Below are 21,231 nucleotides of genomic sequence, written 5' to 3' on the forward strand. Positions count from 1 at the left end.
GGCCTCTCCGCTACATACATTGGCGCCGGCATGCGCGCCGACACGCTGGCCCCTGCGACCGACAGGCCCCCTTGGCGAAGCGACCTGGCCGGACGACGTAGCTTGCTCGATGCTGGAGCGACCAGCGCCGTGCACAATCGGGTTTGATACTGTCCCCTTGTTTCCGACCGATGCTGCTTGCCGGTGAGCGTGGCTCCTCACTGCGTCCAGCCGGGCTGGATCCAAAAGTCGGGCGTGAGGAGGAAGCTCTTGTCGAGAAAGGTGAGGAAGCGGGTTCGGTACTGTCGCGGCGTAATGATGGTCGGTTCGCCCTTGCCCGCTCCGCCGAGGAGGGCGGTTTCCTTGACGAAGCTCTCTACGCGCTTGTCCCAGGTAAACGTGCGGACAAAGTCGATGATGCCCACGACGAGCTCGCCGCGCCTCCTGTCGACGCCGACGACGAGCGAGTAGTCCATGACGTTCACGTCGGCGAGAAAGAGGCTGTCGTTATAGAGGGCCGAGCGGAGGAGGCGCTTCGAGTGCTCGCGCACAAAGAGCGGGGACTGGTGCGCCACCTCGACCAGGTTCTCGTCGAGCAGCACCTCGTTGGCCCGCCCCGTCTCCTGGATGTGCCGATTGCGCATGCTCCCCTTGAGGTCGTAGATGCGCGCCACGTCGCGCTGGTAAAACAGGTTCTCCATCACCAGGCAGTCCATCTTGAGCGACCGCCCCGTCTGCGGATTGCGGAAACCGATGCGGAAGCACCCAAAGATCTTGGCCAGCGTCGACCTCCGCCCGCGCCCAAAGCACTGCGCCATGTAGCCAAAGTACTGGGGCGCAAACTTGCTAAACGCGTCCATCTCAAAGCGCGACAGCTGCTTGACCACCAGCCGGTCGTCGCGCGTCTTGAGAAACGCCGAGCCAGACTTGCCCCCCGACGAGTCCCACTTGACGCACCGCGACAGCGACTCGACAAACGAATCCTCGCACGAGCACGACCGCCGCAGCGCATCAAACTGCTCGGCGAAGAGGATCTTGCACCACAGCCGCGTCGAGCCAGACTCAAACTCGCAGCGAAAGTGGGTGCCCTCCTTCTGCAGCACCGACTCGAGAGCCGCACCCTCGACCTCGATGACGCGCCAGCCGCCGTCGTCGTCGTCGTCGCGGGCGCCTGTGCCGTCGGTCCGTCCGGGTTGATCGCCGCCACCGTGCTCGCGCTCGCCGCCGCCCTCGTCGGCGCTGCCGGGCATGAAGGTCTCCTCGCGCGTCTCTCGCACTCGCGTCCCCTCGGCCTGCAGCGTGCGGAGGCGATCGTTGTACTGCCTCGAGCTCAGCGTGAAGGCGATGATCGAGCTGGGCTCGTCCTCGCGGAAGATGATCTCCGAATCGCCAAAGACGTGCTCCGAGTTGAGCATCGGATACTCGAGCGGCACCATCTCCCCCGTTCGGAAGGCCCAGAAGCCCGAGAGCGTCTTGAGGAAGCTGCGCTCCAGGCTGATGGTCGAGTCCGAGTCAGCAAAGCCGCCGTTGCGCAGGTACGACGGCAGCGTGCTCGAGATCTGGCTCGACGAGCCGGCCAGAGTGGAGGGCGCCAGCGAGGGAGCGTCCGACTCGAGCTCGCTGCCAGCCGCCGCGGTGGCCGCCGCCAGTGTCGACGGCGTCATGGCAGCAGCCGCCAGTTGGCCGAGCTGACGCCGTGCGACGGCGTTGTCTGGTGTGACGTCTCCCGCACATCGACCATCACCCTCGCCCTCGCCCCCGCCAAGCGTATCGCCCGTGCGTGCTCCGGACGCGGAAGGGTCGGCGGTCGAGGAAGCCTTGATCGTCATCTGCGAGTCCTCGCGACGGCCGCGATGGGACAGCGGCAGGTCGTGAGCCGAGCTGGGCTCAAGCGGATCCTGGTTCGAACCCAGAGCGGCGCTTGGGCCTGAGTGACCTTCGGTGCTCGCACGCGACGACGGTGGTTGCGGCTGTCCTTTGCCGGATGGCCCGATAGCGCCACGGCGATCGTACGACGAGGCAGCAGAACCGAGCCCGCGCTTGCGGTTGGCAAGTGCGTCGTGGTCGGCATCGTCGCCGTCGCCGTCGAGGTCGTCTTCGCCCTCATCTTCGTTGTCGGCGGCGGACGCCCCGTCGTCACCGCTTTCGGCCGTGTCGTGGTCGCTCTCATCATCCCGAACCGCCTCCTTGATGCTGCTGAACACCTCGACCTTGGCCCGCGTCATAGCCACTGGCCTCGCGCGCTTGGCCCGCTGGGCGAGCAGCAGGCGGTGCTGCCGTTCGCGCTCGCGCTCGGCCTCGCGGCTGATGCGGTCAAAGTGCTTGGCGATCGTCGAGACGCGGCTGCGGGTCCCAGGCCCGTTCTCGCCGCGCCGAGGCACTGGTACGCGGCTTCCAATGCCGCCGCCACCGCCGCCATCGCCAGACCCTGCTCCCCCGCCGCCGCCATAGTAGGCCGATCCCCGTCCGGACGCTGCTGTTCCTGACGCATCCTGCCTGCCAGAGGCGTGGACGGCACGATCCCCGTCTGGCCCTCGCTGCTTTGCCGCCATCGATGCACTTGTGCGGCCAATGATGGGCCTCGGCCCCGCCTTCAAGCCCTCGCCCCTAGGCGGCCGAAAGCTGCTTGGCGGACCCGCACCAGACCCGGTCGGAGTCGTCTGCCCGCTTGTTTGCGCGAAACCCGGGACAGAGGCAGAGCTGTATCCGCGCTTGATCCGCGGCACTCGGCTCTGCGAAGCTTGGCCTGCGCCGCCGCCGCCGCTGCCGCCTTGGCCCAGGGGCGACGCTGCCCGGCTGCTTGCCTCTTCGCCCTTGTCCGACCCGTGTGGCGTCTTGGCGGCGCTCGGGCCAAGATGCGAAGGAGCGCCGGCTACAGCGCCCGCGGCACCACCCTTGACTGTCCTGCTCTGACTCGAGAGAGCCTCCTCGGTCTTGCCACGCCGCATGCTAGGGCGACGTACCTCGCCTCCCAGGCGAGAGACGTGCGCGCCCGCTGAGCTGGTGTGCATCGCTGCAGGCCGGCGGGGTCCGTCGAAGCGCCTGACTAGATTGGTCACCGATCTGGCCAGCTCGTTTTCGGTGCAGGAGCTCTCATCAGCGCGTGAAAAGTTGCTGGAGCGGGAGAGACCAGTGCGGCTGTGCGGACTGGCCAAGAAGGTCGGAGAGGCAGGCGCAGCCGCCGACGTGGTCTGACGCCGTTGCTGATGCCGCGGCAGCAGGGCGCTGCTCTGGTCGGTGCGTGACTCGGCTGGCGAGAGATCCACGGTGGCATCGGTGCTGTTGCCATCCGCCTGGCTCGGCATGCCGAATCGAGAGCGGTCGATGAGCGAGATGGGCGATACGGGCGAAGCTGGCGCCGATTCCGGTACGACGTCGCTGATGCTGCTGATGGTCAATGCATCGTCTGGTCGCTTAGCTTGCACCGACTCGTGAGTGGGCGCGTTCGCCGGGGCCTCGGAGGGTTCTGTGACCGCGGCCAGCAAGGCACTTGATGTCTCTTCCGCGGAGGCGGCGGCGGCGGTCGCTGCGGCTGCCCGCTCCTGCTCATCAGTGTCGGCGGCCGACTCGTCGAGCTCCGCTGCAGTCGCTAGCGGGCCTTGGCCAGCCGCGGCCATCGCAGGATCCGGGCTGGAACTCTTGTCGGTGGTGTTGTCCTTTTCGGCGAACAGGCGCTTGAGGTGGCTGGTCGTGATGCGGCGGATGTCGCGCTCGGTCGGGATGAGGCTCTTTTCAAACTCGATAAAGTCGAGGTCCCACTTGACGACCTTTTCCTGGAGCGAGCGCTGGACGCGGTTGAGGCAAAGGACGTCGGTCGGTGCCGAGTCGCGGTAGGTTCGAACAATCTCGCGTTCGACTTCGCGCCGGTCGGCCTCGCACTTCTTGATGTACTCGTTGAGCAGCAGCCGGTTGCGCTCGCGGTTGGCGGCCGACGAGGCGTCTGAGCAGGCGTCTGCGCTGAGAGCCTTTATCCGCGCCAGCACACTGTCCCAGTAGGCCGAGTTCTTGCGCGAGAAGAGGATCGACTCTTCGTTCTTGATGTTGCTCTGCATCGACGGGCAGATGAATAGCCGCGTCGGGGGCACGGCCACCTCGTAGAGCTCGACGTCCTCCGAGTGGAAGCGGATGGCAAGGTTCTGATAGGCAAAGTAGCGCACCTGGTCGCGGCAGAAGTCGTGGTCGCAAAGCTTGGTCCGGCAGCCGTCGTGGCGGTAGAAGTAGAGCTCGAGGTACTTTGCGAAGCTGAAGCTCCAGCTCTCTGGCGTGACGATGGCGACTGGCGTCGCGTTCTCGCACACCTTGCAGTAGCTCCAGCTGAGCAGGCGGTTTTCCTCGCCGGGAATGGGGCAAACGAAGCGCTCCAGCACCACCTGGACTCGGACGCCTGCGTGGACGTACGAGCGGTAGTGGACGACGTTGGCGCGGCCACAATTCTTGGCCGAGCACGACCTAGAGCTGCTGCGCGCCAGCTCCTCGAGGTGATGGCCGAGCGTCTCGTCGTTGGCACCATAAAAGTCGACAGTGACCAGTCGGGGCTCATCGCACGGCCTCTGGGTGACTGCGCACATGGTGGTGGTGAGCATGCACAGTCGCTGATGGTCGAACGGCGAGAGGCCGGTCGAGGGTATCTCGAGGTACTCTGTCCAGCGTCGCAGCATGGCCGCGTGGCGCTGCTTGACGATGCCGTACTCGAACTCCTTGGCCACATCCGAGGGTGCCCGAAGCGAGGCCAGCAGCTCCGAGTTGAACGTGTGAGCGTTGCCGGGTTGCGAGGCCAACGTACTCGCGACAAAGGTGGACCGAGAGCCGCCCGAGACGGTTGAAGACAACATCGAGGCTGGTGCTGCGGGCGAAGCTGTGCGTGTCGGGAGTTCCGAGATCGAGCTCACGGGCATGTCGGGCTGGACGAGGAAAGATGCTGGGCCGGGAGTGGTGGGTGCGGATTCACTGGTGCCGAAGTCGACGGACGATGTTGCTGCCGAGGCCAAGTCGGGAGGTCCCTGGACTTTCTGAGCAGCTCCTTTGGTCGCTTCGCCGGCTTCGATCGTCCCCGTCTTGAGGCTGGCCACGTCGAGCTCGCCTGTCGCGCCGGAAGTATGGGGTTGAACCCCGTCCATGCCTCGGAATGGTCCGGATCTGTCGCCCAGGTCAGCGCTGGCGCACGCGGCGCGTGTACTCTCCTTGTCGGCCTCTGCTGTGCTCGGTACGGTCGCCGTCGGCGTCGCTTCGCCTTCCTCGGCGTCTGCGATGGTGCCCGAGCTGGTTGCCGACGGCGCCGCGTTCCCGTTGGCGGTCTCCTGCAGCTTGCCCTCGTCCTTGAGGATCCGCTCGAGCTCCTCGGCCTCTGCGCGTCGCTTGAGTTGCAGGAGGAGATCGTTCTCCTCTTTGAGGCGCGATATCGGATACGGCGGGGGCAGCCGGATGCAGGCCGAGGAATTGACCAACGTGTCGCTGTACAGTCGAAGCGCGCGGTCGATCCGCTGCGTTGCGGCGAGAATCGCCAGGCCCTCTGCATCGCCACGCACGCCGTGCTCCGCCTCGAGCGCCTCGAGCGAGAAGGTGCTCAACGAGGGGTCGGCAAGGTCCGATGCACGCCCGGGTGCGCTTCGATCCCAGCTGTTGCCGGCGCGCTCTTCATCTGGCCTCTGGAAGTGGATGGTCTCCATGGCGGCGCCCTCGTCCCGCATGACGTGCTCCTCGAGCCGCAAGTTGTAGGCGACAAAGATCATGAGCTCGAGGATGCGCTTGATGCGGCTGAGCATCTCGCCGTTGGCGCCGCGGAGCACGATGGTGCAGCCAAGGTCCTTGGGCGTGCCCTCGAAGCGCATGAAGCTTTTGCGCAGTTCCGGGAACGAGGCGTGCTCAAACGTCTCGACGCGGAACGAGTGGCAGCGGCCAAGCTTCGGATCGAGCGCCAGCCTGTCAATCGAGGTGATGATGTCGGCCTGCGTGCACCGACTGATGGCCTCGATCGCGCTGGGCTTGAGGCTCCACACGACGACAACCCCTGCGCGCTCCAGCAGGTCGAGAGCCAGGCGCGACACCGTCTTCTCGACGACGACGAGCTGGGGCCGCAGCGCCACGATGCGAGCCACGAGGATGCGGATAAACTCGTGCTCCTGGGCCATCAGGGGCTCGAGCGACATGAACTGGTTCGGCCCGCGATGGTAGTCGAGCGGGAAGCGCACGACCATGACGCGGGCATTGGTCAGAGGCAGGCTCTTGGCCATCTGCTTGGTGGCCACGTTCTTGCTGCAGACGAAGCCGTGGACGTACTCGCACTCGGTCGCCTTGCCGCCCGGGATCCGCTTGATCTTGATAAAGTGGCGCACGTCCATCGAGCTCGACTCGCGCGGGTTGGGTCTGACCTTGGACACGGCCGTCAGCACGACGGGCAGCAGCACGTCGAGCCACGCTCGGGCGTGCGGCACGCGCTGCCGGATCAGCGTCTGCTCCATCATCGTCGTCAGGTGGTGCAGTGCGTGCATCGAGATGGAAGCGGCCAGCAAAGCCGGCGTCACGTTGGGCAAAGAGACCCGCGGAGGCTCCCGGCCCGAGTCGGAGCTGACGGCAGTAGGGGCCGCGAACGCCCCATCGACACTGCCATCGCTCTTTTCGCCGCCGAGACCAGGTGAGCCGGTGGCCGAGGATGAGGCCACGGTGGCGGCAGCAGCATCGCTTGACGGAACGGGCTCCAAGGGCAGCGCCGCGCGCGAACGTAGTCGGGTCCGATAGGCAGGCCGCTTTGACGCGGCATCGCTGATCAGCCGCAGCCGCGGGGTGTCGGTCGTCTGGACGATGGCCTGAGTGGCCGAGCCGACTGATCCGTCGATGACGTGGGCTCCGAGTCCGGCCACTCGTGCCGTGGACGGGAAAGCTATACGATCTGGCGCCGCGGCGGCGGGCAGGTTCTGCCCGCTCAGTCCGCCGGCGGCTGGATCCGCCTTTGAGCCTGCGCCTTGCGGCGGCAGGCTTACCACGCGATCGATCAGACCGGAGCTGGCCTCGTCCGCTGATGGCCCCACCGTCATTTCGTCATCCGCAAGGGCCTTGCGAAAAGGAGCTGCCGTTGTAGCGTTGCCGCCGAGGGCCGGTTCCTGACGAGCTTTCGCTGGCCGAGTCGGCGATGCTTGCACCGAAGGTGGCACCGTCTCGAGACCAAAGCTCCGCAAGGTGTGGTCGAAGTCGTGGGCGTTGGGCTGGTGCGAGCCGACCGAGAAGACGGCGGGCATGGCCGTTGCACTGGTGAAGAGGTTGTTTGCTGCGAACTGAGACTGGGGGCTCTGCACCTGGGCCTCGAGCGGCGCCGAGATGAGCTGCTTGTCGCGCAGAGCGGGGTGCGGGCCGTTGCGGAGCCCCTTCGACCTAGAGACGGAATGGAGGGCGGCGTCGGCGGCGAAGCCGGAAGCAGAGTTGGAGGAGGCTATAGGTCCGGCGAGAGGGCGGTGAGCGTCGTCGCGGCGGTTGTACTCTTCGAGCGTCCGCATGCAAAAGTTGCACACGCGCACCAGGCCGTCGTAGCCAAAGCGGTGACCCTTGATGATGTGTGCGGCGCAGCGGCCGCAAAAAATCTGCCCGCAGATGCGGCAGTGGTGCTTGCGACGGAAAGGCGTGAAGACGGTCAGGCACTCGCGGCACTCCTTTGCGTTTTCGTCGGCCATCCAGAACTTTTTGCTGAGGCCCTCGCCGCGCATCCGGCGTATGATGGCGTCGGCGCTGGTCTGGAATCCGGTGCGGCTAGGAGTCGAGGCGACGTGCAGCTCCTCGAGCGTGTCTGAGCGCGGGAATCGCGACGAGCTGCTGTGGACGGAACGGGCGTCGTCGGCGAGGATGTCCTTGGAGAGAGGGAAGCCGGGGATGGCGGACCAGCCGTGGGCAGCCCAGTGGGAACGGTCGATGGCGCGGCTGTGAAGGCTGCCGAGCTGGTCGCGCGATGCGTCGCCATCGAGGTCGCCATCATCGGCGGCCACCGAGTCGAGATCATCGACCGAGCTGGCGGCGTGACCGATCGATCCGTGCGTGACGGCGTGGGCCGAGGTGGTGAAGCTGATTGTCGATGCCGGCGCAACAGTGCGTAGGGTCACGGGCAGCCTTGGATGCGCTCTGGACCTGGTGCGCGAGGCGGCATTTCCCTGTCCGTTTCCCTGTCCGGCACCCGACGACGACGAGGGTCCAAAGGAGGGGGCACCGTTGCTCGCGCTGGCGGTGGCGGTGGCGGCGGCGGCGGCGGCGCCTTTTTGGCCCGCGATAGCATCTTCGACATGCGGCCGGTGCGATGCGCAGGATGCAGAGTCGGCGGTTCGAGAGCGTGTGGGGCTGACGTGGCGGGCTTGCTTCTGGGCGGCTTCGGAGGACCTGTGTGCGAAGTCGGCGGTGCCTGTGCGGAGTTCGGGAGAGGTGCGGGGGTGCTGGCTAGCGGGATACTCGGAGGATTCGTCCAGGGTGGAGAGGGCTGATGTGCTCGGAGTGAGCGAGATCTTGCGGGCGTGGGTGAGGTTGCGAGTGTCGGACGGGCTAGCGCGGCGAGGCCTGGGGGCGAGGATGGAAGGACTGGCAGAGGTGGCCGGGTAGGATGTGGATGGGGATGCGTTGTGAGAGGCGGGAGAGGGTTGGTGGGGTGGTGGCGGTGGGGCGGTTGCTGTGCCGATGACTGACTTTACACGGTTGAGGATGGCGTTTAGGGCAAAGGGCGAGTGGTGCTGCTCGTCTGCATCTTGGAAGAAGCCAAACGAGGTGAGCTGGTCGTGCTGGTCCGAGGGCAGGGTGGTGGACGCCATGGTGAAGCGGGGGCGGCCTGGACGATGGACGGGAGGCTGCGTTTGATAGCCCGGTACGAATCGAAGTTGTTGCGCTGTGGTTTGCGCCGTTGCGGGAGGGGGCCGCGTTGGCAGAGGGCGAGACTAGCGGTGCGGCATTGAAGAGGAGATGGGTGGCGGCCGAGGGGGGCGCTACCGGAGGCGAAGCTGGGTTCGAGAGGGATTAAAAGAGGAGCGAGATGGCAGCCAGCTGGTAGAGGGAATGGAGAGAGAGGGTCCGATGAGATGTGGTGTCGCGGGTGATGATGATGGTGAGGGGGGTGGGTGATGGTGAAAGAGAGAGGAGCGGAGGAGCGAGGGTCGTCGTTGGGGCAAGTGGCCGGTGCGGACCCTGACCTGCACCTGTACGCTGCTGGACCCAGCGGCGAGGCAGAGAGGCGGGCAGGCAGGCAACAGCCAGCGAGAGGGACCCTGAATGGCCCTTGGGGCCTGTCCGGGCAGCGGCAGCCTCGCCAGCCCCGTGGCCCTTCTCCCGAGGCAGCCTTGCTTGGCCCAAGCCAGCCAACAACCACAAACGACGATGGATCGGGACACGGCCCAAGGCGACATCAGATCATGTGGAGGCGGATGGCCAGAAGAAACACCAGCCACGCCAAACCAACCAGCCACAACAGGCAGAGAGCCAAGCAAGCAACAACGACGCTTGCTTCCTCCCTCCCTCACCTCCGTCATCCCCTTCTCCTCGCTCTCCGCTCTACCTCGGGTCAGACACCGTATGACAACACGGCGCTGCACCTTATCCTCACCGTCCTCCTCCTCCTCCTTCAGGCGCAACATCCCCGCCACCCATCCCGCCCCCCATGGGCAGGAAGCCCTCAAAGGCCGAAAAGTCGCGCCAGCGCAAGGCCGCACAGTCCAACGCAGCCACCGCGAACGCCAGGGCACAGGCGAAAGGACATCTTCGCTCAGCACTCGCCACCCTCGCTCCGCAAGACCGCTACGCCGCCATACAGGCAAAGCGGCGCGCAGTACAGCTCGAAGAATCGGCCTTTGCAAAGCTATCCCCACCCGTCCTCGAAAAGCTAAACATCCTCGCATCCTACGCCGTCCTCGTCCGACCCATCCAGCCAAAGACGGCCCGCTTCGGCTGGCAACGCTTCGGCAAGGCAAGGTCAGACCACCACCAGCAATCCGCAACCGACCCCCAACACGCCCAGCACTACCTCGACCACGCACAGAACCATCCCCTCTCCCAATGGCTCGCCTCTTCGCTCAGCGCCGATGCTCCGAGCCAAGCCACCGACCCGCTCGATGACGGCAGCAGCCCCATCTCTGGCCTCTCGTCTGCATCGAGTCTCCCATGCAACGGCCCAGAGCAGGCGCATGAGCTGCGCCTGCCCAAGCGGCCCCGCTGGCGCAGCGACATGGACACAAAGACAGTCCAGTCAAACGAAGACGAAGTCTTCCGTGCCTGGCTCCGACAGACCGACGCCACGGTCGAGCACGCCTTCTTCACCTCGTCGCCCCTCTTTCGCGATCTGCAGTCGCCCGCAACGCGCTCCCAAGCCCACTCGGACCCAGCGCCAGCCGCCGGCACCGAGCACCGCCGCATGGGCGGCGCTCGCATGACGGCCAACCTTGTATCCGTCGACGAGATCCGCGCGCAGCAACCGCAGCCCGACACTGCCATCATCGGCAGCCTCTACGAGCGCAACGTCGAAGTCTTCCGCCAGCTTTGGCGCGTGTGCGAGCGCTCCGACCTCGTCTGCGTCCTGGCCGATGCGCGCTGCCCTCCGCTTCACCTGCCGCCCTCGCTCACCGCCTTCCTCGAGCGCTACATGCGCCTCAAGGTCGTCATCGTCCTCACCAAGGCCGACATTGTGCCGGCGCCGATCGTCGAGGCGTGGAAGGCGTGGCTCCAGCGTCGCTTTCCAGCATGGTCCGTCGTGGCCACGGAGAGCTACGCCAAGCTGGAGCGCATGGAGGGGCAGGGCGCCCGGACCAGGTTCGCTCCCTACCTCTCGCCGTCGTCCCGCTCCGCCCTCTTTGCCGCCTTGAGAAGGGCTCACGCCGACCTCATCAAGCCGCCGCCCGCCGTGCGCGATGACCTGCAGAGGCTCACCCAATGGTCTCCGCCGTGCGCCACCGACGTCGACTGGGAGGGAATCGAGCAGAGGGTGTCGCAGCATTCGGATCCGGCCAACGACGATGGCAGTGACGAAGACGAATCGCTCCGGCCCGCTCGAGCGGCCGACTCAGAGGACGAGCAGGATCCAGCGCAAGCACGGCCACCGCCTTCCGCTAAGCAGGCGCCGCCGCCGTTTCTGACTGTCGGGCTCATCGGTCAGCCCAACGTGGGCAAGTCTTCGCTGCTCAATGCCCTGTTCGGGGCCAAGGTGGTGCGGGCGTCCAAGACGCCAGGCAAGACAAAACACTTCCAGACGCACTTTCTCTCGCCCTCGGCCAAGCCTCGACCTGGCCGGCGCGGCGAGATCCGCCTCTGCGACTCGCCCGGACTCGTCTTTCCGAGCCTGATTGGCATGGAGATGCAGGTGATGGGCGCCATCCTGCCCATCAGCCAGGTCCAAGCCCTCACCAGCGTCGTCCGCTTCGTCGGTCAGCACATGCCTCTGGAGCAGGTAACGCGCGTCTGCGAAGGCGATGTCGACGACGAGGGCAGCGCGACGAAGGAGTGGACCTCGGTGGCCATCCTTGAACGGGTGGCAGAGAGATACGGCTGGAGGACAGCCAAGGCGAATCGGTGGGACGTCAACCGGGCAGGCAACGCCGTGATGCGTGCGGTGGCCGAGGGCCGAGTCCGCTGGGCATTCAGGCCGCCTGCCGACGAAGGGCAAGATCCTCAGACAAGCCCCAGCGTCGGACCGGCTGCGCTCCTCGACGAGGCGCTGCACAAGGGAGACGGCGTCTGGCTCGATGGTCACGCCAAGGGATTCTGGGACGAGGCGAGAGAGGAAGATGTCCTCCTACAAGACCGCGACGGCGGCGATGCGGCAGAGGCGCCCGAATCGCCCAGCGAGGCAGAAGACGAGGCGGCCAAGAGGGTTCGGTTCGAGGGAGGCGAGGGCCACGGCAGCGAGGGTGATCCCGGCGATGTCGACGAGTCGGAAGAGGAAGAGGATGAGGGTGCGGCTGCCCAGATAGCCTCCAGCACGAGTCGCTTCGCCGCCCTCATGGTCGAGGACGATGCTGACGAGGAGACAGACAGCGAATGCGAGGACGGCGACGACAACGACGACGACGATGCCGATGGCGGAAGCGGCGAGATGCCCTGACCATACATACCTGCTCGTCGAGCTTTGCCGCCCAGTCAATGACATCCGACATGCCGACAGCCTCCCGCCGAACGGAGCGTCGAGACACGCCGAGCCACAAACTTCTCGTCTCTCTGGCATCGCATCCGACTAACTACCGACTGGTCGCCTCTCGGAGATCGTTTGCCAGATGCCATGGCGGCGGCAACGACGGCAAGCGGGATCGACAGGGGACGCAGTCGTAGGTTTCAGTCGGCTCCCCATGTCGGCTCTGCGAGGCCCGTTCGCTTCCTTCAGGTTGGCGACGTGCGTGCTGCTTGCCGATCCATGAGCGCGCGGCAATCTCTTCTGTCGGCATTCTCTCGACTCCGATGCCAGGTAGTGCAATCTGCCAGCACCCGACCGTCACCGCCTGCTCTGTGGGTGTAAGGCAGGCCAGTCAGGATCCCCGCAGTCGACCTGCGGTGGGGACGCAACCTTTGCCAAGCCCTCCGACGCCTTGCCTAAGCGTGTCAATGCGGAGCTTGATCGGCATTGTTGCTCGAGCGGCGCTGTGAAGCGACGACGCAGCGGAGCAACACCACTGGTGCCGCCAGCACCACCTCGATGATCCCACGGCAAAGAGGGGTCACGGGCGGCCGTGTTACTGACTCCCGCCATTCTGGTGCTCGACGTTAGTTGCGCGCGGGAGCAGTCGGCGTGGCCGGCTCGGTCCAGCTTGACATGTCAACGTCGCAATACGCTCGGCGCTGAAAAGGATCGTCCGGCGTATCTCTGCCCGCCGCTTGATTCGGTGGTTCAACCGCCGTCCCCACCGTCGAGGTGCTGTATGTGTGTACCTGGCGAGCACGCAGCGCCTGTTGTCGGCGACGGGATCAGGTTGCACGACCCACTCTGCAACGCCAGGCGAGGAGGATATCGGCCCCTGATCAACGCAGCCAGTCTCGTCGCCTTGCGGGAGCAGACCGAGGACCGCAACGGCGTGAATCGAGGCGGAAAGACGACGGGGCGCGCGGCCTTGCCATCCGACGAGTGCTGTATCACGAGGCTTCGTGCTGTGCCGTGTGCGCAAGGGCCGTGCCATCGTGCACAAGCCGAGATGGCCAACCTTGCTTGCTTCGCCGGTCCGGTCCCGGGAATCTCGAGCTGCACGCGCGCTACCAACAACAACACCGGCGACAGCCCACCACCATCAGCTGCATGGTAAAGGGCAAGAGTGCAACAACGGCCGGCAACGAGATTCCCTTCCATCGACACAAAGACAGCGGAGCCCCACAACGCACACAGATCCCCGCCCGCCGATTGTGGCCCGTACACGCCCTGCTACGGGGTGTCTGCTGCTCGCTTGGACCCATGCCGTTCGGTGCGACTTGCTGGCGCTTAGCACACTCCTCGAGCCACGGGTGCCGCACAAGCTGCTGCTCCTCGTCTCATCTGTTGCCGCCGTTCTGGACTCGCGGGGATCGAGTGCCCACCATGTGGGGCGCCACGCGCTACCTCAGTGCCACCAGCGCGGAGGTCGTTGAGGAAGCAGGACGGTCGTCGAGGGCTATAAAGGCATGCCTCCTCCCTCCGTCGTTCCATCCTTTCACACCAACACTCCCCTCCCCGACCCTTCCGAGGTCCCTCTCCCCTCCCTTTTCCCCCTCGCCTCGTCCGGGCTGTGGCTGGCCCACTTGATCCGCTCCTCGGCCCCCATAGACGTTCGCCCCTGCCCTCTCCTCTCCCCTGCCCACCTTCCGCAATGAGATCGTCCAGTTTTGCTCTGGCGACTCTGGCCCTTACCCTGGGCCAGTCGCTGCTCGGCGTCGACGCTGCTGCCCTGGACACCCGTGCCTCCGGTCAGCAGCTCACGGTCAACGCGACTCCCTCCAAAAAGAGCCAGTTCGGTGTTGACCTCTTCATCGAGGTGAGTGGTGGCCCTCTGTCCAACCGTCCCGACTGCGCGATGGGCGACTGCTGACCCTCCTCGATGCCCCACCCCTCCGCTCCGGTCCTGCATCGTCGCCCTCTCCCGCAGACGAACATCAACTCGGGCACTGATGGCGGCCTGTACGCCGAGCTCATCAACAACCGCGCGTTTCAGGTACCCGCGGGCGCACCTACCGGCAACAACGCGCTCGGACAGGGCACCTTGGCGTCCTGGTCCAAGGTCGGCGCCTCGACCTCGCTCGATCTGACGCTTCAGAACCCGCTCTCCCATGCGCTACCCAAGAGCGTCGCCGTCACCTCGTCTGCCAAGAACGAGGCGTGCGGCCTCACCAACTCGGGCTACGGCGGCTTCTCGGTCAAGCCGCAAAAGTACGACCTCAGCTTCTACGCGCGCTCGGTCGACGGCAAGCCGACGACGGTCAAGGTCAAGGCGGGCCTCTACAGCGCCGACCGCTCGCGCACCTGGACCGAGCAGACGCTGACGCTCCAGCTCACGTCGGAGTGGAAGCAGTTCAAGGCCAGCATGACGCCGACGGCGTCGGCGCCCGACACCAACAACGTCTTTTCGATCAAGACGGCGGCGGGATGCGGCAGCGGCATGCAGCTCAACCTCGTCAGCCTCTTCCCGCCCACCTGGAAGGGCACCGTGGCGCGCGCCGACCTGGCCCAGGCGCTGGCCGACACCAAGCCCGTACTGGTGCGCGTGCCCGGCGGCAACGACCTCGAGGGCAACTCGATCTCGGCGTGGTTCAACTGGACCAACGCCGTCGGCGACGTCAAGAACCGCCCGGGCCGCATCGGCACGTGGATCGGGTGGAACACTGAGGGTTTCGGCCTGCTCGAGATGATGGACATGATTGAGAAGATGGGCGCGCAGGCCGTGCTGGGCATCTACGCCGGCTACTCGCTCGACAAGAAGGCGGTGCCCAAGGACCAGCTGGGCCCCTACATCGAGAGCGCCCTCAACCAGCTCCACTTCCTCCTCGACACGTCGGGCAAGTGGGCCGACCTTCGCGCCAGCTACGGCCGCGCGGCGCCCTACAAGCTCGAGCACGTCGAGATTGGCAACGAGGACTGGATCTACAATGCGCCCGACTCGTGGCCCTACCGCTACCCGCCGTTCCGCGACGCCATCGCCAAGGCCTTCCCTCAGCTGGAGCTGATCGCGTCGAGCCCGTACAGCTTCCAGGGCCAGCAGGCCATCGACCAGCACGACTACAACACGCCGAGCTGGTTCATCGACGCCTACGACAAGATGGACAGCTGGCCGCGCAACGGCACCAAGATCTACGAGCTCGAGTACGCCGTCATCAACAGCGGCCTGACCAACGACGCCGACATCTATAGCGGCAAGTCGCGCCTGCAGCACCCGACGCTGATTGCGGCGCTGGCCGAGGCCACGTTCCTGCTGGGCGCCGAGCGCAACGGCGACCTGTGCCACGGCGCCGCCTACGCGCCCATCTTTATGAACGAGGTGCCCGGCCTGACGCAGTGGACGCCCGACCTCATCTCGTTTGACGCCGGGCGCAGCGTCAAGTCGATCTCGTACTACGTCCAGCAGGCGTTTGGCATGCACCGCATCGACAACATCCACGACGTCAAGGCCAGCACGCCGCCCAAGCAGGCGGGCCTGTTCCACTCGGTCGGCAGCGACGCCGCGGGCAGCCGCATCACTGTCAAGCTCGTCAACACCAAGTCGTCGGCCCAGTCGGCCAGCGTCAGGCTCTCGGGCGGCGGCGGCAAAAAGGTCAGCGCGGCAGGCGCGCAGCAGTGGCAGCTGAGCGGCAGCAATGCCCAGGCTTCCAACACCATGGGCCAGCCCAACACTGTGGTGCCCAAGTCGGGCGCGCTGCCCGCCGGCGCACTGCAGAACGACGGAAGCCTCCAGATGACGCTGCCTCCCTACTCGTTCACCATTGTCACCCTCCCGCTCGCCTGAGCGCCAGCTGCTCCCCAGCAACGGCCGGGACTCTTTCGTAGTCGGCAGTGTGGGCCGGGTCCAACTGACATGATCCTCGCTCCTCATTCACCCCGCTCTGCTTTCCGCACCATGCACCCGCCTCCCTTCGTTTAGGCGTCCACGACGCTCCTTTGTTCCTGCGTCCGGCGAGGCGTTCCTGGGCTCTTGATCCTTGCTGTAGACCCAGTCGAGCGAGGCCGTAGTACGTGTTAGAAGAAGATGAAACTTGCCTGTCACAGATACACGCAGATCAGCTTGTGTTGTGTGGTCCCCGAAGGCATGCTCAGCGCCGAGTCGCCGCAAGCCAGGGCCGATGCGCAGGGCGTGCTGAAAGCTGTCGTCGATGCAGCAGCGCAGCGCAGACGGAGCGGCTGGATCGCATCGTCGGCGTTGCTTTTTTGTTGTGTGCATCCCCCTGCGGGTCGGCAGGCGGGCGAGCGGCAGACCAGCAAGCAAGCAGCCAGTCGAGACAGAGCGAAAAGGCCTGCCTGCCAGCTGGCCGAGCTGGCCTGGCCTGGCGGTGGTTGAAGAGCGGGGCAGCTGCTGGCCGTACGCTTGTATGTGATGATCGACGGCGCGGTGTATGTACGTGAGTCCGTGTTTCGATCTGGACCGGCGGCTGCTGCCAGATCTGTGGCCCCTAAACCCTAGCCTAGCCTGCCTGGCGTGGCCTGGCCTAGTGCCTGGCGTACGTGCCTATGTACCTGCTGCCTCTCTGGCTGGCCGTTCTGCTTCGTGCGTGGATGGGTGTGGGGGCCGAGAGCCGGCGACGGCAGCTGTGTTTTTCCCTGTCGCTGCTGTGGTGCCGCCTTCCGCTGTGGCTTGCTGCCGTGTGCCGATCCTCTGTCGCTTTTGCCTGGTCTGGCCCTCGGTTCGGGGCCCGCCGCCAGGCTAGGCGGGCCAGGCTTCGCTGTGCCTGCCTGCTTTGGGCGACGGCGGCAGCGGCAGCGGCGGCGGCGGCGGTGGCCGTTTGCTCCGCCCAATCCATCCATCCAAGCCATCTGTTGTTCTCGCCTCACCCTCTTCGGCTGGGCTGAAGGCACCAACCCCGCGCCCAACGGCTCTCCCCCCATCCCCTGCTTCGCGTCCAAACTTTCAACTTCGCCCCTCCCGGCGGCTCTCTCGCCTCGCTCCCTCGCCCTCCTCTTCGTTGTCCCCCCTCGCCCTCGTCCATTGCTACTCCACCACCACCACCACCTCCTCCTCCTCCTCCTGGATATCACCCCTCGCCCCACTCTCTAGACGCTTCTCAAGGCCGCTTCTCCCATCCCCCACGCTCCTTGTGCACACCCCGTGGAACACTCTCTTCCTCCCCGGCCACTCGACTCAGCGCAGGCCGTTCCGAGTCGATCGACCAAAACACTCTCGACCCTCCTTGATCCTGTCATCTCCAGCTGCCACTCCTCCCTCTTGGCCCACCATGTCGCCCACACCTTACACCTTTACGCGCCTCGTCTCGCTGCTGCTGCTCGGCCTCGCACTCACGACCGCTGCCGGTGCCGTCGCTTCCGATCACGCCGACCCTGGCGCTGCACCCGCCCAGCTCCGCAGACATGCTGCTGGCAAGTCGCGCCGCCACGCCGCCGCCGACGACGACGGCAGCAGCAGCCTCGCCCTCGCCAAGCGCGGACAGACCTTCCACGGCCAGGCCACCTTCTACGACGCCGGCCTCGGTGCCTGCGGCGGCTACAACTCCGGCAGCGACTTTATCGTCGCCCTCAACGCCGCCCAGTACGGCGACATGGGCCAGCGCTCGTCGTGGTGCGGCAAGCAGATCACCATCACCTACCCCGTCCTCGGAATCACGCAGCACGCCACCGTCGTCGACGTCTGCCCCGGCTGCGCCTACGGCAGCCTCGACATGAGCCGCGGCCTCTTTGGCGCCCTCTCCAACCAGAACTTTGACCTCGGCGTCTTCCAGATGAGCTGGACCGCCGACGACGGCTCAGGCGGCGAACAAAAGCCCAAGCCCAAGCCCACGCCCACGTCGACCTCGACGACGCCAAAGTGGACGCCGCCCGCCACGACCAAGAAGGCGCCCCGCACCAGCTCGACGCCCAGCTCGACGCCCGAGCCCACCACGTCGTCGCACACGCCCGTCCAGCACACGCCGAGCCCCACGCTGTCTTCGTCGTTGTCTTCGTCGACCTCGTCGAGCCAGCAGCCCGCACCGACGCCCAAGACCGACGACGAGGAGCCGCCGCTGCAGAATCTCGCCAACCTCGAGGCCCTCTTTGACGGCCTCTCGGGCATGGCCGTCGCAGCGGCCAGCTGAGCGCGCGCGCCAGTTTTCTCCTGGATAGCCCTCCTCTCCACTCTCCCTCCCTCTCTCCACTCTCCCTCAACATCCCCTGCTCTGTTTCCCTCGCTCTTCCGGTCTTGTCGTCACGGTCCTTAACCGCCACCTCTGTCGTAGTGTTGTCTTTACGGGCTCGATTCGTTCCTTTCCTCTATCTAGTCTTCTCTGGCCTTCGTCGGACGTGCGGGTTCGCATCATCCTGTACCCGCCGTCCGCCGATGGTGCTGTCGAGATGCTAGGTGCTCGATCCTCTGCTGTATACCTCGCGGCCTGCTCCACTGTCCCCTTACCCGGCCTCGTCTATAGCGACTTGAGCCCAGGTACGGCGGCCCTCTTCGTTCCCCCTCTTCGAGACGCTTTAGCCTCTCTTCCTGGATGGATGGATCGATGGAATGCTATGGGAAGAGAGACACGCAAAGTGTGATGGACGTTGCAGCGACGCCGGTGCCGGTTTCGGTGGTGTCCGAGGGGCTGTCCTGCCCGCCGGGTATGGATCGTGGCAACGTGGCTGGCTGCCCGCGTCGTGGCAGCTGCCCGGCAGTGACCCTCGACGAAGATGCCAGGGGCGGTGATATCAACGACCGACGTCGAAGATTGGTTGCGCTCGGAGCTAAACGTGGTGGCCGGCCGGCCGTGAGTGAGGTGGACGTCACCAGAGACATCGATAGGCTGGCAGGCCGCCGCCGGCATCAGAGCAACGAGTGGAAGGCCAGGTAGGCGGCGCCTTAACTCCTCGCCTGGCGGTTTAGCTCGACTCTTCTTGTCTCCGTCTTGTCTCCGTAATCTCCGGAACGGGCGGGCAGCCGTAGCGCTAAAGCTTGCTCCTTCTTCGCGCCCACACACCATCTTCTTCTCTGGCCCTCCCTTGCTCAAATACCTACCGTAGCATCGTCGACGGGGCAAAGATGCCTCCGGACATGAGACACCACCGCCTACCAGACTAGACTCGCCGCGGCCAGACAGGCTTGCATCGCTAGATCCCACCACCACCACCACCACCACCGCCGCCTACTACTCTGTTGCCTACCATCGACGAGCGCTCGACCCCTGCCCTTGCTGCCCCTAGGCGCCATCCAGCCAGCACCCTTGAGTGACAGCCTCTGCAAAGAATGGCCTCCCCGGGTGATACAAGCACGGCCAACCTCGCCGCTCCTGGCAGCGCTCCAGTTCCTGCACCACCATCCGCCACAATGCCCGCCGACGACACAGACTGTTCAACCCCAAGCGGTGCCATCGCCACGACGGGCCCCGCGCCGCCATCGCACGAGCTGCCGGGTTCGACGCCGAAGCAGGGGCAGCCTGCGCCGACCAGCATCTTCCACGGCTCGGCCGGCGCCGTGCGTCAGGCCGTCTGCTCCGTCTCCCTCTGCATGGTCATGCTCCTCACCCAGGCGGCCCTCGGCGCCACCATCTTTGGCGGCTCCTACATCGCCGACACCTTCGGCCTCGCAGACGACCCGGAACAGCAGTCGTGGTTCGCCGCCGCCTTCTCTCTCACCGTCGGCACGTTTGTGCTCCCCGCTGGCCGCCTGGGCGACCTCTACGGCAACAGGATCATGGTCCTCGTCGGCTACGCCTGGGTCGGCGCTTGGTCCCTCGTCGCCGGCCTCTCGCACTACACGCGCTCGGCCATCTTCTTCGACGTCTGCAGAGGCCTCCAGGGCCTGGGCTTCGCCGTCCTCCTGCCCAACTCGCTTGCCGTCCTGGCCCGCATCTTTCCGCCGCAGAGCCGCGCAAAGCGCCTCACCTTCTGCCTGTACGCGGCTACGGCGCCGAGCGGAGCAGTGCTCGGAGGCACCTTCACCTGCCTGCTCGGAGCTACTGTGGGCTGGTGGTGGGGCTTCTACCTGCTCGCCATCGTCTGCGCCGCGCTCGTCGTCATCTGCACCGCCGTCGTGCCGTCCGACCGGCAGCTCCACGACCTCGGCCGCGCCTTCCTGGCGCAGGACGACGAAAAGCACCAGCACGACGCGGCGTTCAAGGACGAAGAGGTCGCCGACGTCGATGAGGCACGGTCGATTTCGCCTTCGCACCAAGATCAACCAGGGCAGCGCGCCGCGCACCGCCCGCTCTGGGAGCGCCTCGACCTGCTCGGCATGGTGCTCGGCGTGAGCGGCCTGGTCCTCTTCAACTTTGCCTGGAACCAAGCCCTGCTGGTGGGCTGGTCGACCGTCTACGTCTACGTGCTCCTCATCGTCGGCGTGATGCTGCTGTGCGCCTTCGTGGTGTGGGAGAGCCGTGCGTCGCTGCCGCTGCTGCCGACTTCGATCTTCAACCTACAGGGCTGTCTGATCCTCGGCGCCCTCGCCCTGGGCTGGTCGGCCTTTAGCATCTGGCTCTTCTACATCACGCAGTTCGTCATCCGGCAGCGGGGCTACTCGCCCCTCGGCTCCGTCGCAGCCCTCTCGCCCGCCGCCATCGCCGGCGTCGTGGCCGCGTTTTCGTCGGAGCGCATCCTGGCGCGCTTCGGGAGCAAGGTCGTCATGCTCCTCGCCCTGATCGCCTTCACCACGGGCATCTCGATCGCCGGCACCGCGCCCGTCGAGCAGACCTACTGGGCCCAGACGTTTGTCGCGTCGTTTGTGATGCCGTTCGGCATGGACATGAGCTTCCCCTCGGCCTCGATCATCCTCAGCGACATGCTGCCGCACCACCGCCAGGGCGAGGCGAGCAGCTTGGTCAACACGGTCGTCAACTAGTGAGTACGCGCGGCCGCGTCCGGGCGGTGCGGGAGGAGGAATACCGAGACCCGATCTGACCCATCTTGCCTTCCCCCTCTCCGCCTCTGTGTCTTTCCGGCAGCTCGGTGGCTCTGGGACTAGGCATCGCCGGAACGGTGGAGTCGCAAGTCAACCGGCAGGGGACCGACGAGCTCCGCGGTTACCGAGGCGCCTTTTACCTCGGGATCGGCCTTGGCGCCCTGGGCGTCCTGATGTCCGTCATCAACCTCGCCATTTCCACGCAACGCCGGTCGGCATAGGGGCATTTGGTTACGCAGTCTGTCACGTTGGCTGCCTGCAAGCCGAGGCGCGA

The 21,231-nt window shown here is 65.9% G+C and overlaps 5 protein-coding genes across 5 annotated transcripts; 4 read left to right on the forward strand and 1 right to left on the reverse strand.

Moving 5' to 3' along the window:
* Nucleotides 1-197: 197 nt before the first annotated feature.
* On the reverse strand, nt 198-8,756 carry PFL1_03288 (uncharacterized protein; the record flags this gene model as incomplete). Its single annotated transcript, XM_007880805.1, has 2 exons — nt 198-8,508; nt 8,635-8,756. 2 exons carry the CDS (start codon nt 8,754-8,756, stop codon nt 198-200), a joined length of 8,433 nt encoding a protein of 2,810 aa, XP_007878996.1.
* Nucleotides 8,757-9,595: 839 nt separating this feature from the next.
* On the forward strand, nt 9,596-12,028 carry PFL1_03289 (uncharacterized protein; the record flags this gene model as incomplete). The annotated part of the gene is made up of 1 exon (XM_007880806.1): nt 9,596-12,028. One exon carries the CDS (start codon nt 9,596-9,598, stop codon nt 12,026-12,028), a length of 2,433 nt encoding a protein of 810 aa, XP_007878997.1.
* Nucleotides 12,029-13,751: 1,723 nt separating this feature from the next.
* PFL1_03290 (uncharacterized protein) lies at nt 13,752-15,878 on the forward strand (the record flags this gene model as incomplete). The annotated part of the gene is made up of 2 exons (XM_007880807.1): nt 13,752-13,916; nt 14,028-15,878. The coding sequence occupies 2 exons, from the start codon at nt 13,752-13,754 to the stop codon at nt 15,876-15,878; spliced, it is 2,016 nt and encodes a 671-aa protein (XP_007878998.1).
* A 1,441-nt stretch (nt 15,879-17,319) lies between these two features.
* On the forward strand, nt 17,320-18,174 carry PFL1_03291 (uncharacterized protein; the record flags this gene model as incomplete). Its single annotated transcript, XM_007880808.1, has 1 exon — nt 17,320-18,174. The coding sequence occupies one exon, from the start codon at nt 17,320-17,322 to the stop codon at nt 18,172-18,174; it is 855 nt and encodes a 284-aa protein (XP_007878999.1).
* Nucleotides 18,175-19,307: 1,133 nt separating this feature from the next.
* PFL1_03292 (uncharacterized protein) lies at nt 19,308-21,178 on the forward strand (the record flags this gene model as incomplete). The annotated part of the gene is made up of 2 exons (XM_007880809.1): nt 19,308-20,896; nt 21,001-21,178. 2 exons carry the CDS (start codon nt 19,308-19,310, stop codon nt 21,176-21,178), a joined length of 1,767 nt encoding a protein of 588 aa, XP_007879000.1.
* Between the last annotated feature and the right edge of the window lie 53 nt (nt 21,179-21,231).

This window comes from Pseudozyma flocculosa (genome assembly GCF_000417875.1).
Source record: "Pseudozyma flocculosa PF-1 unplaced genomic scaffold scaffold00010, whole genome shotgun sequence".
Taxonomy (NCBI): domain Eukaryota; kingdom Fungi; phylum Basidiomycota; class Ustilaginomycetes; order Ustilaginales; family Ustilaginaceae; genus Pseudozyma; species Pseudozyma flocculosa.